The sequence below is a fragment of the Mauremys reevesii genome, linkage group 8 (assembly GCF_016161935.1).
Source record: "Mauremys reevesii isolate NIE-2019 linkage group 8, ASM1616193v1, whole genome shotgun sequence".
In the NCBI taxonomy this organism is placed as follows: domain Eukaryota; kingdom Metazoa; phylum Chordata; order Testudines; family Geoemydidae; genus Mauremys; species Mauremys reevesii.
In genome coordinates, this window is record NC_052630.1 from 6,028,290 (window position 1) to 6,042,488 (window position 14,199).

The 14,199-nt window shown below is 47.4% G+C and overlaps 1 protein-coding gene and 1 non-coding gene across 3 annotated transcripts in view; both read left to right on the top strand.

Moving 5' to 3' along the window:
* The window catches only part of FAT2 (FAT atypical cadherin 2), an 80,003-nt gene that overhangs the window by 17,320 nt on the left and 48,484 nt on the right, over window positions 1-14,199 (top strand). For both annotated transcript variants that reach the window (XM_039485496.1, XM_039485495.1), the window contains 2 exons: window positions 482-796; window positions 13,984-14,045. In XM_039485496.1, coding sequence (XP_039341430.1) covers window positions 482-796; window positions 13,984-14,045 — 377 coding nt within the window. The remainder of the gene's footprint in view (window positions 1-481; window positions 797-13,983; window positions 14,046-14,199) is intronic.
* Window positions 5,274-5,358, top strand: TRNAR-UCU. The gene is given in 2 exon segments: window positions 5,274-5,310; window positions 5,323-5,358. It is a non-coding gene; the product is annotated as a tRNA-Arg (tRNA).

Sequence of the window (14,199 nt, forward strand, 5' to 3'; positions counted from 1 at the left end):
GAGCAGCCAAAGTCCCATAACAGCCCCACCACCTGAAGCTGCTCAGGGATACTTGGGATTGGTGTATGTCCCAGACACACTTTCCCTGCCCCCTTCCTGGTTTTCATTGCCCACATCCAGGACTGCCTGGGCCAGCCTCAGGCCCCACAGCAGAGTGAGGTTTGCATGCACCTTGTTCAGCTGGACTGATAGGGTATTAAATCAAGAGGCACTTCAGCCGTCAGGGTCTACAGCTGCAGCATTTCACACCTTTTTCTCCCCCTCCTCCACCCAACAACCCCAAGGTGTGCAAGCTTCATGTCTGAGATAAGCCCTCCCCCATGCACCAGATTCAGTGCTGAGACTCAGATCTCTTGCCTGGTAACACAGAACTGCTAATGGACCACACACACATTCCAACCCAGAGTTTCGAAGGGGATTGCGGTGCATGTTTTTTGGAATTCTTGGAATCCATTGAAAGAGCTTTTGGTAACTCTCCTAGGTACAATTCAGACCGTGGGACCACTGGACCGAGAATCTACGTCTCACTATTGGCTGACAGTGTTAGCTGTTGACCGAGGTTCAGTTCCTCTGTCCTCAGTGACTGAAGTTTATATTGAAGTCACCGACATCAATGACAACCCGCCCCAGATGTCGAGACCAGTCTTTTATGCCTCTGTCATGGAGAACTCCCCACTGAATACCTCTGTCCTTCAGCTTGATGCCAGGGACCCAGACTCCAGCTCCGCAGGGAAGCTGACTTTCCACATCGTAAATGGAAACCCTCAAGGGTTCTTCACCATTGACCCTGTCACAGGTAAGGACTAAACAGACTCAGTGCCTCCATCGTGCACACAGAGCATTGCACAGAACATACTCAGTGCAGGAGCGAGCACGGCTGCTAAATTACAGCTGGCCTCTGATGAAGTGGGTCAGTTTAACAGTGACTCTTTCAGATATCCAAATCCCCAGGTACAATGTCTGCTAAGAGACCGATTGTCTGTCACGGGCACTCCCACAAGTGGTCACAGTCTTTATCTGCAGCCGAGTGGCTCTCAGAAAGAAACAAGGTTGTTTTACCTCTTTGATAGCCTCAAAGAGACTCAAAGAAATTGTTTTTAATATTTACAATCAACTGCCCCGCTGAGCAGTGTAAGCCAGTGGCAAGTGTATCAGCACCAGCAGGAAATGTCCTTTTGGAAGGCACTCTTTGGTTGTAGATTAGAATGATCTCCATATGATGGGATCAATCAACACAAATTCTGCTATACCTGGGGACTCCTCTGGTTCGCCAGTGCTATTAGTGCAGTATTGACTCAGCCTGTTTCAGCCAGACTATATCTTTCATCCCAGCATTAGTTGCCAGATCTGTTAGAGCCTTCCAAAGCCCACTGATGCTTAGTGTAAACAGCTTCCCCAAACTATGAGAGTCTGACACGGGGCCAGTCTGAAAATGAAAGCTCTGCCAGGCCTCTCACTATATCAGCTCTTGGGAACTGGGGAAAGGAGGGCAAAGACTCTGAGTATGGGATGGGGTTGAGTAAATGAACCTGGCATGTGCAGCACCACGATAGTGCAACAGGTTAAAGTTTTGAACTATGCTTACTTCCTTGCTCTCAGTATGCTCAGCAGCTGGATGTACCGAAGAGGCATGTGAACTAACAGCTCTTGGCAATGGGTGTCTTTAGTAACCCTTCCCCTGGCTTGTTAAGAAGGGGGACTGGTGGTCTCCAGATGTTGAGATATTGTAGGGTTGACCAGGTGGGGGGAGGGCAGGTATGGTATAGTATAGTAAATGGTGAGAACCTCCAGGTTTCAATAGAGACTCTTTTTGTACTCCCTGTAAGATGGTACTGTATGTTGGCCACAAATGGCGACATGCTGGATAATGTTACATGGTGGGCTCTGGAGTCCTCCCACCCATCTGTCTTCTTCAGCAACTGCAGCTTTACGTTCCTCTGCACCCCCAGTAACTATTCACTCTGCTAGAGAGTTGCAGCATCCACGTAAAAACAATATTCTAATTTTATGTTAGAATAACCAGGCTAAAATCCAAATGAGCTGATTCACCTCTAAGGGAAATGTCTATACACAAACAAAAAATGCATCACTCACAAGCCATCTCCTATCCCTCTCTCTGTACTCTCCATCTCAGAGGTTGTGTGCATCTGATGAGAGGTGACCTTATCACTTGGTGGGAGGACTCTTCCTTAAACTCAGAGCTTGGGAGCAGTGAGAGGACCTGCTTCCAAAATTGATCTAGCTTCCTTTCTCTTCCCCTTTACTTGCATGTCACCCAAAACCAAAACGATTGCCTGGAAACCCTGGCATGCACCCCTAGGTTTACATGCAAGTATCTACAGATATTAAAAAGAAGGCATTGATTGCTGTTGCCAGATAAAGTCACAGCTTGTCTAAATTTCTGGCCTGTCGGCAGTTGATTGTTAACACAATGCTGATTTCACAATGAGGAAGGGAGCGTACTGGTTGCCCCACTAAAATGGCTTCAACAACAATCTTCTTGTGTCTCATCCTGAGGCTACCGATGGCTGAAAAATGGTGGAAGGCAGAATGCTGCTCTTTGTCATCAGTGATGATTTACAGTGTGTTTGACATGGGGATCTACTTGACCATCTCAGGACAGTGAAAAACCATCATAGTTGGGGGGGAGGGGGGGGAGAAACCATTCACCAATGGGTGACTTTACCTAAATTTAAAGAGAGGGCAAAAGGGCTCAGAGAAGTTTCTGGCACCATGAAGCCTCTAGAGCTTTTAACACACTCTGAAGAGGTTTTTCCAACATTCTAGCTCTTCATTCTAAATGCTTTTTCAAAGGCAAAAAATGCCTCTCTCTCTTTCTTTACTAAATGGAGGAAAGACTGTGAAAGATTCTAGAAGGGTTTAAATTCCAGAACCAGCAAAGCTCTAAAAGAGGTTATAAATGATCACTTCCAAATTCTACCACACTTACTCTGAGATCAACCCAACATTCAAAGACAGGAGAATATTTTGAGTGATTGAATTTGCTGAGGCAGAAGTGGCTGTGACTGGACATGACTGGGAGTCTTACTTTCTTTATGTTCTTCAGTTATGAGCTATGAGTAATTTCAAGTGGAAACCACAGAGTCTATTCTTCTTAGTCATGCAATTTTAGCAAATACTGACGAGATGAAAGTCGGCACAAAGGTTTCAGAGTCATGAGCCAACAGCACACTCAGAAGGAACCTTCCTAAACTTGGAGAACACCACAGTCTAGGTCAGGGGTGGGCAAACTACAGCCTGCGGGCCGGATCCAGCCCATCAGGGCTTTGGATCCAGCCCACAGGATTACCAGCCCTATTACACAGCAGGGCTAAGGGGGGCTCCCGGCCTGCCCTGGCCCCGCGCCGCTCCCAGAAGCAGCCGGCACCACATCCCTGCGGCTCCTGGCGGAGGGCAGAGGCAGAGGGCTCTGCACGCTGCCCTTACCTGCAGGCACAGCCCCCCCTCCCCGCCGCTCTCATTGGCTGGGAACAGGGAACCGCAGGCGAGGGCAGCGTGTGGCAGAGCCGCCTGCCTCACCCCACCCCCAGGAGCCACTGCCGGACATGCTGGCCACTTCTGGGATTTGACACGGGGCCAGGGCAGGCAGGGAGCTCCCCCTTAGCCCCGCTGCATAACGAGGCTGTGTGCCGCTGCCACCCCGGAGCCACTCGAGGTAAGTGGTGCCAGGCCGGAGCCTGCACCCCAACCCCCTGCCCTGAGCCCCCAACCCCCTGCAGGTCTCAGTGTGGTTCCCTGTGGACAGAGGGCCCCCTCCCTCCAGTTGTCATTTTGCTGGTGGTCTCAGAGAAATCAAGAATTGCAGGGGCCACAGAGGTTACACTCCACCTCCCAGTCCTAGAGGGAGGTTCCTCTGTTTGGAGTTGAGACACACTGGCAGACGCAGCCCACACTGCAGCTGTTCTGTGGAGCGATAGGAATTCAGTCTCTTTAAGTCAGTCTCTCAAGCCACAAGGCTTTACAGGGAGCAGAAAGGGCCCCCGTGAGACTGACCCCTCAACAAGGGGCTTCCCCAGACAGCATAGAGCTAGCATAAGGGACTCAACCCTGTCCCCCCTCTCGGCTACCTGAGAGAGGGTGATGAAGGGGGTAATAAACAAAAGGTTAATAAGAAGAGGGAATAAACCCAGCGAAGATGAGAGCTTCCTGCCACTGGCCATGGAATATCCCCAGCCCAGCCCAGCAGATGGTACAGCTGATTTTTTGCAGACATCTACATTGGATTTGCCTAGTATTCAGAAGTCATTCTTTGACGTAAATTGTGTTCCAGCGTATGGGGAGTTTGCAGGTGGCGCTGCGGAGGGAACTGAGGATGTCGGCGTTACAGGGTGGTTTGGGTCACTTGTCCTGTAGACAAGGAAATGTAGAATACATGGGATCCACTTTGCCTCAGAAAACTGGTACCTTCTTCCCTTTCATCAACTACTCTCTCAGCCAGTTTCTCTTCCTCAGGAACATCCTCCACCTCTGAGCTCTCTGCTACTACTGGGTTCCTGCATCCGGAGGGGCTACTGCTTCCACAAACCCATTTTTTTTCCCTGTGTGTTTCTTTCCATGGAGGGAACCAGAAAGACTTGCAGAGATGGCTCCCTTCCCTCTTTAAACCCGAGTTCCTCCTTTCAGGAGACCAGGGCTGGGAAACATGCCTGAATGCATTCTCCTTATCCATCACCTATCAGCTGGGCTCCCAGTATGCAGATTTAAGAGTGCTTTGAGACATATGAGCACCTTATTCTCAGGGAGGAAAAGGTCACTTTCTGCTTTACTGCTTTGAGCTCTAATGGGGTGTGGTCTTGTAAGTTAGTTACATTGGCTATAAAAATCCCACAAATGCCAACAGGAGACAGCTGGGAGCCTAGTACCTGAGGATCAATGTGGTTTATGCTTAGAGGTATGCATAATTTTCTCCAGCTCTGCCTTTTCAGAGGCCATCCGCTACCACGGCATTCCCTATGACTTGCAGTAGCCATGTGCCCTCAGATATGTCATGTTTTGTACAACACATGTAAAGCTTTGTCTTGGAGTAGGCGAGGCTGAAAGTCTGGCAGTGAAGCTGCCTGTCTGTAATGACCCTGCAGCAAGCAGCGCCTGATGGCATGCTCAGCATGTCGTCTCCTACAGACACAGTAATCAAGGTCGTTTGTGGATCTTTAGACTTTGATTTTAAGAAGGACATCTGAGCAGCAACGTGCCAGTTGCTCATGGGCTGCTTTGGCATATAACATCCCCAGTCTTTTTCCCTCAAAAAAGGTGGCTCTGTGGCACAATGGATAGTGCATTGGACTTCTAGAGGTTGAAGGGATTCAAAGGTTCTGGGTTCAAGTCCCAGCAGAGTCACATTTTGGGGAGGGATAGCTCAGTGGTTTGAGCATTGGCCTGCAAAACCCAGGGGTGTAAGTTTAATCCTTCAGGGGGCCATTTAGGGATGTAGGGCAAAAAATCAGTACTTGGTCCTGCTAGTGAAGGCAGGGGGCTGGACTCAATGACCTTTCAAGGTCCCTTCCAGTTCTATGAGATAGGTATATCTCTATATATTATGTTGGGCATTGTTTTAACCCAGATCTAAGACACCTGTTTTCTGTTCCATCCCACTGAGCACACCATACCCATCTGACTGTAAAAAATTTAGGAAACCGCAGACTGTTCTAACATCAACTGTGCAGTGTGTTACATGATGCTGGCAATACTTGTGGGGTGGATTTTTTCTTTGTCACCTCTAAACAGAGGGCTGCATACAGTACTGACTTGCAGATGAGACTGGATTTAAAGTCCTTGTAAAAGCTGAAGCCAGAATAAGTCTTGGGTTTCTACCCTCATGCTCCTGCAACAAGCCTTTACATGCTTGGGTTTGTTCCAGCTGCAAATCCTTCGGCTTTTATTACCAGATCTCACATTCCTGAATTTGACTCTTGGAATTAGGAACTGGAGACACAAGCCAAAGAGGTGCTTGTGAAACCACCCCTCACTCGGATCACCTTTGCAGTGACCTCCATTGACCAGAGCACAGGAGATACCTCTCTTCAAAGACAAACCATGGTTCTAAAGAACCCTGGAAAGCATTTGCTTCTTTCCAAATGAATTACAGCAGTGAAGACTATTCACTCCTAATCAGGAATATGCAGGGCAGATCTGATGGTGTCAGGGGTGACCCTGATACCAGGGAAACCATTCTCATCATGGAAAGCATTCACTGCTGACTTCACTCAAAATGCTGAAATCCAGTGCAATCATAATCTCACTTTGTATTCTTAAAGGAACAGTACTTGAGGCTTGTGGAACTCACTTTCTCTGAGGCTAAGAGCTAAGCATGATTCAAAAAAAGGGCTGGATATTTATATGGAGAACAAGCACATCCACTGTCACATTAGATGGAATCATTTTACATTGGATAGACATTCTCATGCTTTAGGGAACAAGCCAACCATTAATGGGTTAGGAAGAAGTGTCCCCTGTATAAGGGACTAGCAACTAGAACCCAGGTCTGCAAAGCCTGGAGAGTTGATATTCCCACAGTGCTACTGGGCAGCCATACAGAAGTATAGCCAGGGAACAGGGTGGAGGCTAGATGCCACAGGAAGTACCGCCCAAGAAATCCAGAGTGACAGTATCATGAGGCTTTCTGATTGGCCAACTGCACCTACTTAACCCCAGGAAGTTGTCTGGGCAACCACACAGATGGTGGCCTGCTGCAATGCCAGACTTCACCTGGTCTCTGCCTCCATCCTGACTTTGACCCCTGATTCCTGCCTCTTGATTCTAGCCCGGTACTGCCTCTCATCTCCAGCCTGACTCTGGCCCTGATTCCTGAAGACCTCAGCCCAGCTCTGACTGCTAGGCCAGACTGCCTGCACCCCAGTCCCTTACACCTGCTGGCTAGCTTTGTCCAGAATTGTCTACTGAGGGGTGGTTCTTGAAGCTTCCTCTCATGCATGTGGTGCTGGCCGCTGTTGGAGAGAGGATGCTGGAATGTATGGACCCCTGGTTACTTCCAATGTCCCCATGTTACTACTGGGCTAATGTCATCCCAGCTGTAACTTTCTAAGGACCAGTTGCACAGCCCTTACTCACCCGGGGGAAATGTGTTTTCCCCCTTCTGGAATATCATATTATTTCCATATGAACTGTCTCAGGCAGCCTTCCCATTCACTGCCCAGGCTGTGCCACTTCCTCAGGGGCTGGCAGGGGAACCTAGGCCTACTCACTAATCCAGGCTCCCGCTCAGGGACCCTCTAATCACCAGCTAACGTCTGCACCATCCCAAACATTGCTGCCCTTTCCCTGAGCCTTTTCCTACTCCATCCCTATCGGGCTTCTGCTCCACCACCCTTCTAGGTAAACTCATCCTTCAGGGCCAGGACTTCCTCTCTACCCCGGGTCTCCTCCTTTCCCTCTCTAAGTCCGGAGAACAACTGCAGGCTTCCACACTGCAGCCCCTTTTTGCTGTAAACTTCCTTGCTTTATACGAACCCCACCTGTATCCTTAATCAGGGCTTGCTCATCAGGGCTCATTCTCCCTCAGATGTGGCCTGTTGGATTACTTAATCCCACCTGGGTCACATTAACCCTTTGTAGTCTAGTGTGGGGAGAACATTCTGTCACAGGGAGATATAAGGAAAGAGGGGACTGTTAGATCATCTTGTCAGACCTCCTGTATGTCACAGGCCATTAACGTTCACCCAGTTGTCCCTTTAATGAGCCCAATAACTGGTGTGTGGCTAAAACATATCTTCCCGAAAGGCATCTACTCTGGATCTGAAGACGACATGAGATGGAGAATCCACCCTTGCCCTTGATAGTTCGTTTCAGTGGTTAATTGCCCTCACCATTAACAATTTCTGCCAAAAGAGGGAGAGGGATCTAATGAGGAGGTGAAATGGGAGAACAGAAAAAAAGGAAGAGGGTGAGGGAGGTAAGAAAGCACATGAGAGGGGGAGAAATGAAAGAAGGAAGGGGACAATATAAGAGAGAGAGGGGATTTCAGGCAAACTACCTCCTCCCTTTTCAGGACCTTGTGGTGAAAAGTTCAGGTGCCCTTGACCTTGGAGCTCCCTGTTTTGACTCTTTGGGTTCTGCTCTTGCCCGAGCTGGGCGTGAGGTCAGAACCCTATCCCCAGCTCTGCCAGCAGAAGCTGCTGTTTTCTGTTGCCTGATACCCGTGCGCTGTCGATTGCTGCTCCTGTTCCAACATGCCTGGCTTTCTTTTTCCTTATTCTGACAATGAGCAGGAGGCATTCTGTTGCTGCAGGCAGAAATGATCTGTTCCCATTGCTCAGCACATGGGCTCGGACAGGCTGCAAGCACAGGGCTTGTGCATTCCTGGCCTTGCAAACTTTTCTTCCAGCTGGAAAAGAACTTTAAAGCCGGTACAGGACCTGAGTTAGTTTGCGTGTGATCTTCAGGACCAGCCTGAAGATTATTCGGAGGAGGAGACGACCTAGGAGTAAATATGTTTGTGTTGGTTCTTGTCTGGGATTTTGTAAAAAGGCCACCCCGCTCAATGATTAACCTGGGCAGTAAAAGCTTGAGGGAGTTAACCGCTCTAATGGCATCTAACCTCCATGTTTTGTGCAGGGGCTGAGTTGACCTCTGGAGCTCCAGCTTCCTGGCTAGTCATTGTGCCTTTCCAAACAGTGACAAGGTACCTTTACCATTACTGAGCACTGGGGCAAAAACCAGGAAATCTGCCCAAAACCCCAGAGTGGATTTCAAATCCCTTTAGAGAGCCTGCTCGGTGGCCAAATGAGAAAGGAAAACAGCAATGATCGGGAAGGGTGCTTTTTTCCAGCGCCTAGGAAGAAGTGGTTCAAACAGCTGTGTGTAAACATCTCTTCAGGGCACAATAGCTAAGGGAAGTAATGGTTTTGCCTTCCACTCTCGCCCTCTGATTTCAGAGTGTGCGTAACAGAATGGCAACAAAGAAAAAATAGGTATTAATTCCATCTGGCTTCCCCTGAACTTCACGTCCGGTCTCAGCCTCTGGGGCTCCGAGTGCTCAGCTGCCGGAGTTGTGTGAACACACTTTGCGTTTGTGTGCCTTGGCAGGCGGGCAGCACTACAGCTCTGTTTGGGACTTGGAGCGATTAACCATTAACCACACGCGCTGTCTGGGCTCAAGGCAGGCTGGTTAACAAACCATGGAGAGGCATCACGAGCTGCGATTGGGCATGGGATGGGGGGCACAGAAACAAGTCTGCCCTAGTGGAGCTTGCCCTGGGGTCAGAAAGAGAAGCCAATGCAAGAGGGACACCCTCCCCCCATTGTACACAGGAGTTATGGACATAAAGCAAAATCACCCGTGCTGGTGAGCAGGGTCCTCCATTATCCACAGGGAAGGTTTAGCATGGACCATGATACGTCTATCACAGAATGATGCTCAGTAGGACCGAGTCCACCCACTCTCTACTCCTTCATTTCCCAGCTACTGTGATGCTCAGCCAGAACCCACCACCAGCCCAGCCCAGAGAAGGATCTCAGGCTGGCCTCCTTTTTGTGACTAACTTTCTACCAGTGTGACAAGGTGGGTGAGGTAATATATTTTATTGGACCCACTTCTGTTGGTGAGAGAGACATGCTTCCGAGCCACACAGAGCTCTTCTTCAGGTCTCGCAAGCCTGTCTCTCTCACCAACAGAAGTGGGTCCAATAAAAGATATCACCTTAACCACTGTGTCTCTCTAATATCCTGGGACCGACATGACTACAACTCCACTGCAAACATTTCACCCATGTTCCCCCTTTCACATCCACTTACCCACCTGGCATCCACCCACCTCTCCCAGCTATTCACCCGTAAGCCATTGCTACAGGATTCAGCAGTCTCACCAGGCGCCATTGCTTATGACTCAGCATTTAGGCCCTGATTCAGTAAAGCACTTAAGCATGTGCTGAAGTGTTTTGCTAAATCAGAGCCTTGCTTGTTCTCATAGATATATTTGTTCCTGCCTCAGCGTGGGGGGAGGCTTAGATGATTTCTTGAGGTCCCTTCTAGCACTACATTTTTATGATTCTATGACAAGGGAAAAGATTCAAAGATTCCTTGATTGCTATATTATTGCTTCTTGCTCTTCTATCTCTGCTCAGATGTAGAAATGATGATTGGGATGTGGGGAGGGGGGGAATCCATCACGTGTATCCAAACGTAGTCTGTTAAGCTACTCTTGCTATAAGATACATTAAGGAGACCAGGTTTACTGTTTGAAATGCATCAGATAAATATTTATAGTGGCAGCTGCCACAGCTGCAGGGTGTTTCTCGCAGCCACATGCAATTTTCCGCTGCCTGTGGCACTTAGACACTTGTACACAAAAGTACCTGTGACAAAATTTAAAACAACAGTATCCATCCAGTAAATGTATTATCCCTTGGAGCAGAAACAGGATATTAAAACATTTGGGTTGTCATTTTTGACACCCCTGCAAACGTTTAATGGCATCTGATGCCTTCCACTCTCTTTTTAAAGGCAAATCCAACTGACAGCAGGTGGGGAAATGAAAGCAGGGATGATGTAAGCACAGCCTTGCCAATGCAAATTACATATCCGTTAGACAGACTGCTGCGACCCAGGCCCACACGACCACCCAGGCACACTATTCAACAATTAGTGTTCAAAAGTCCTAGGTCAAGCCTCAAGAATCATGAGATGAACTTAAAAATCACGAGTGTTTTTAACTATATATTTGGGGTTTACTTTAATTTGCCTTCTGGTTCCTGAGCCTTTGGGGTACACACAGTTGCATTTTCAAGCTTTTATCCCTAACTGTGAGGGCTAAAAACTTACTTAAAAAAAAAAAAGAAAGCTGAGATTCTCACATCATCATTCGACTCCAGGAGTTGGGGTTTAAAGCACCATGTGTCCCAAAATTTCTGATAAAAATCACTGGAGTTAGCAACAGCACCACACACGTGTTCAGTAGCATATGAAAAATACATAGAGTCTATTCCCACATGGGATCTGTAATATGCAAGGTAAAGTCTAATCTTTCCCCATTTATTTTCAAAGGTACTTTCCGCATATGGAGATATTTCACCAGGAGTTGGCATTTGTGTAGCAGACAATGGATGAGATTCAGGGAGGCCAGCCAGTGGACACAGCTGCTGTGTAGTATGGTTACTGAGGGCAGGCAACCCTGTGAAACAATGTGGTTTTTAAAAGGTGCCTTTAGAATCATAGAATCTCAGGGTTGGAAGGCACCTCAGGAGGTCATCTAGTCCAACCCCCTGCCAATCCCTAAATGGCCCCTCAAGGATTGAATTCACAACCTAGATTTAGCAGTGCTCAAACCACTGAGCTATTCCTCCACCCCAATGTGGTTGTTAAGCCAAACATGCACTTTAACAATGGCCTCATCTGGAATCTCTCAAACCCTGTGCTCTCCCACCTCTGCACAGTGGTCATGCCAATAAAGAGAGACAAGGAGAAGAGGACATTTTTGTCATGTTCATTATAAATCATAAATAATAATAATGCCTAGCTTTGCAATGCCAGATCTCAAAGTGCTTTTCAAAAGACAGTGGTATCATTACCCCCATTTTACAGATGGGAAAACTGAGACACACAGAGGGGAAGTGATACCCAATAGCAAAGGTGAGAATAGAATCCAGGTCTCCTGAGCCCTAGTCCAGGCTACTAGGCCACACTGCCTTGTAATAGGGTGTGTAGTCTAATGGTTAAAGCAGGGGACTGTCAGACAGGCCCCTGAATTCTATTCCCAGTTCTGCCACTGACTTACTCTGTGACCTTGTGCATGGTCCTCAACCTTCCCTGCTTCCATTTGTCCATCTGGAATAAGGACATAATAATATCTACATTGCAGAGATATTAAAGGTGCCAAAGCACCTTCATGAATGTCTGGAAAGCTGTCTGGGATTCTCAGATGGAAAGTGGATAATGCGCTATCATAGAATCATAGGACTGGAAGGGATCTCGAGAGGTCATCTAGTCCAGTCCCCTGCACTCATGGCAGGACTAAGGATTATCTAGACCATCCCTGACAGGTGTTTGTCTAACCTGCTCTTAAAAAATCTCCCATGATGGAGATTCCACAAATTCCCTAGGCATTATGATTGGTTATTGTAAGTATTATTATTGGTCCAAATCTGAGGTCCTCGCTCAGTGTTCACACAAATTCCCATTGACTTCAGTTGGAGTTTGCGTGAGTAAGGGCCCTCAGGATTTGACCCATAACGAATACATAATAAATCAAGCAGTGACTGCTGGCCACAGCAGAAACAGGGCTGCGACACAGAGTGCTCACAGGCAGGAGGCTGTTCATTGTCAGAAAGTGATGCATTATATATAAAATTTCCATCAGCTGGAAGAGCTGGTTTTGTAAACAGTGCAGAGCTGGCAGCCCATCTGAACAGGATCACTGTTAAGACAGGAGAGGAGTCACCACCAGGATCCAGCCCTCCTCGGTTAGCCACTTGTGAAATTCATAGATTCATAGACTCTAGGACTGGAAGGGACCTTGAGAGGTCATTGACTCCAGTCCCCTGCCCTCATGGCAGGACCAAATACTGTCTAGGCCATCCCAGATAGACATTTATCTAACCTACTCTTAAATATCTCCAGAGATGGAGATTCCACAACCCCCCTAGGCAGTTTATTCCAATGTTTAACCACCCTGACAGTTAGGAACTTTTTCCTAATGTCCAACCTAAACCTCCCTTGCTGCAGTTTAAGCCCATTGCTTCTTGTTCTATCCTTAGAGGCTAAGGTGAACAAGTTTTCTCCCACCTCCTTATGACACCCTTTTAGATACCTGACAACTGCTATCATGTCCCCTCTCAGTCTTCTCTTTTCCAAACTAAACAAACCCAATTCTTTCAGCCTTCCTTCATAGGTCATGTTCTCTAGACCTTTAATCATTCTTGTTGCTCTTCTCTGGACCCTCTCCAATTTCTCCACATCTTTCTTGAAATGCAGTGCCCAGAACTGGACACAATACTCCAGTTGAGGCCTAACCAGCACAGAGTAGAGCGGAAGAATGACGTCTCGTGTCTTGCTCACAACACACCTGTTAATGCATCCCAGAATCACGTTTGCTTTTTTTGCAACAGCATCACACTGTTGACTCATATTTAGCTTGTGGTCCACTATAACCCCTAGATCCCTTTCCACCGTACTCCTTCCTAGACAGTTTCTTCCCATTCTGTATGTGTGAAACTGATTGTTCCTTCCTAAGTGGAGCACTTTGCATTTGTCTTTATTAAACTTCATCCTGTTTACCTCAGACCATTTCTCCAATTTGTCCAGATCATTTTGAATTTTGACCCTATCCTCAAAAGCAGTTGCAATCCCTCCCAGCTTGATATCATCTGCAAACTTCATAAGCGTACTTTCTATGCCTGTATCTAAGTCGTTGATGAAGATATTGATTCATCGATTTAAAGGGCAGGAGGGACCATTATGATCATCTGGTCTGACCTCCTGCATAACACAGGCCAGAGAATTTCACCCACTAATCCTGCAACAGGCTCACACTAGAGCATATTTTTTAGAAAGCCATCGACTCTAGAGCTAAAGACTTCAGATGATGGAGACTCCACCATATCCCAATGGTTAATTACTGTCACTGTTTAAAAAAATGTACCTCATAGCCTGGATTTATCTAGCGTCAGCTTCCAGCTGCTGACTGGGAAAGAGATTCTTCCCCTCCATAAAAAGGAACTTCAAACTTTTGCCCAAAATACTGTAACATTTAGAGATCAGTGTTAAAAATGGAGAAACAGGAAGCAACATTTCCACATTGTAAAACCACTTCTACTCGCAAGAATGGGAAGTTTGCTAGTTTGAAGCCAGGAAATGTTGTCTTCCCACAGTCCTCTTGCTTTTTTCCATCCATTTACTTAAGCGGTAATGTCGGCATTGGAATCTCTGGCTCTGGCTGGCGAGTTGGAAGAGCAATTTGTGCCATCCCCTCCTATGAGGCTTGGAACTCAAAGATTATTTCTCTCTTGGCAGGTCTGATTTCCACCACTTCTCGGCAGCTGGATCGAGAACACAAGGCTGAACATATCCTAGAGGTGGGTAATGACGAAGCTGTAATTAGCTTTATTTACCTACCAGTGTTTCAAGTCCTCAAAGAACATTGCCTTGCAAGTTGGCGCACAGAGAAAGAGGCTCGTACCATCAGCTCCCAAGCGCTGGGAAAGATAATTAAATGTTCTGCTTTTTTTT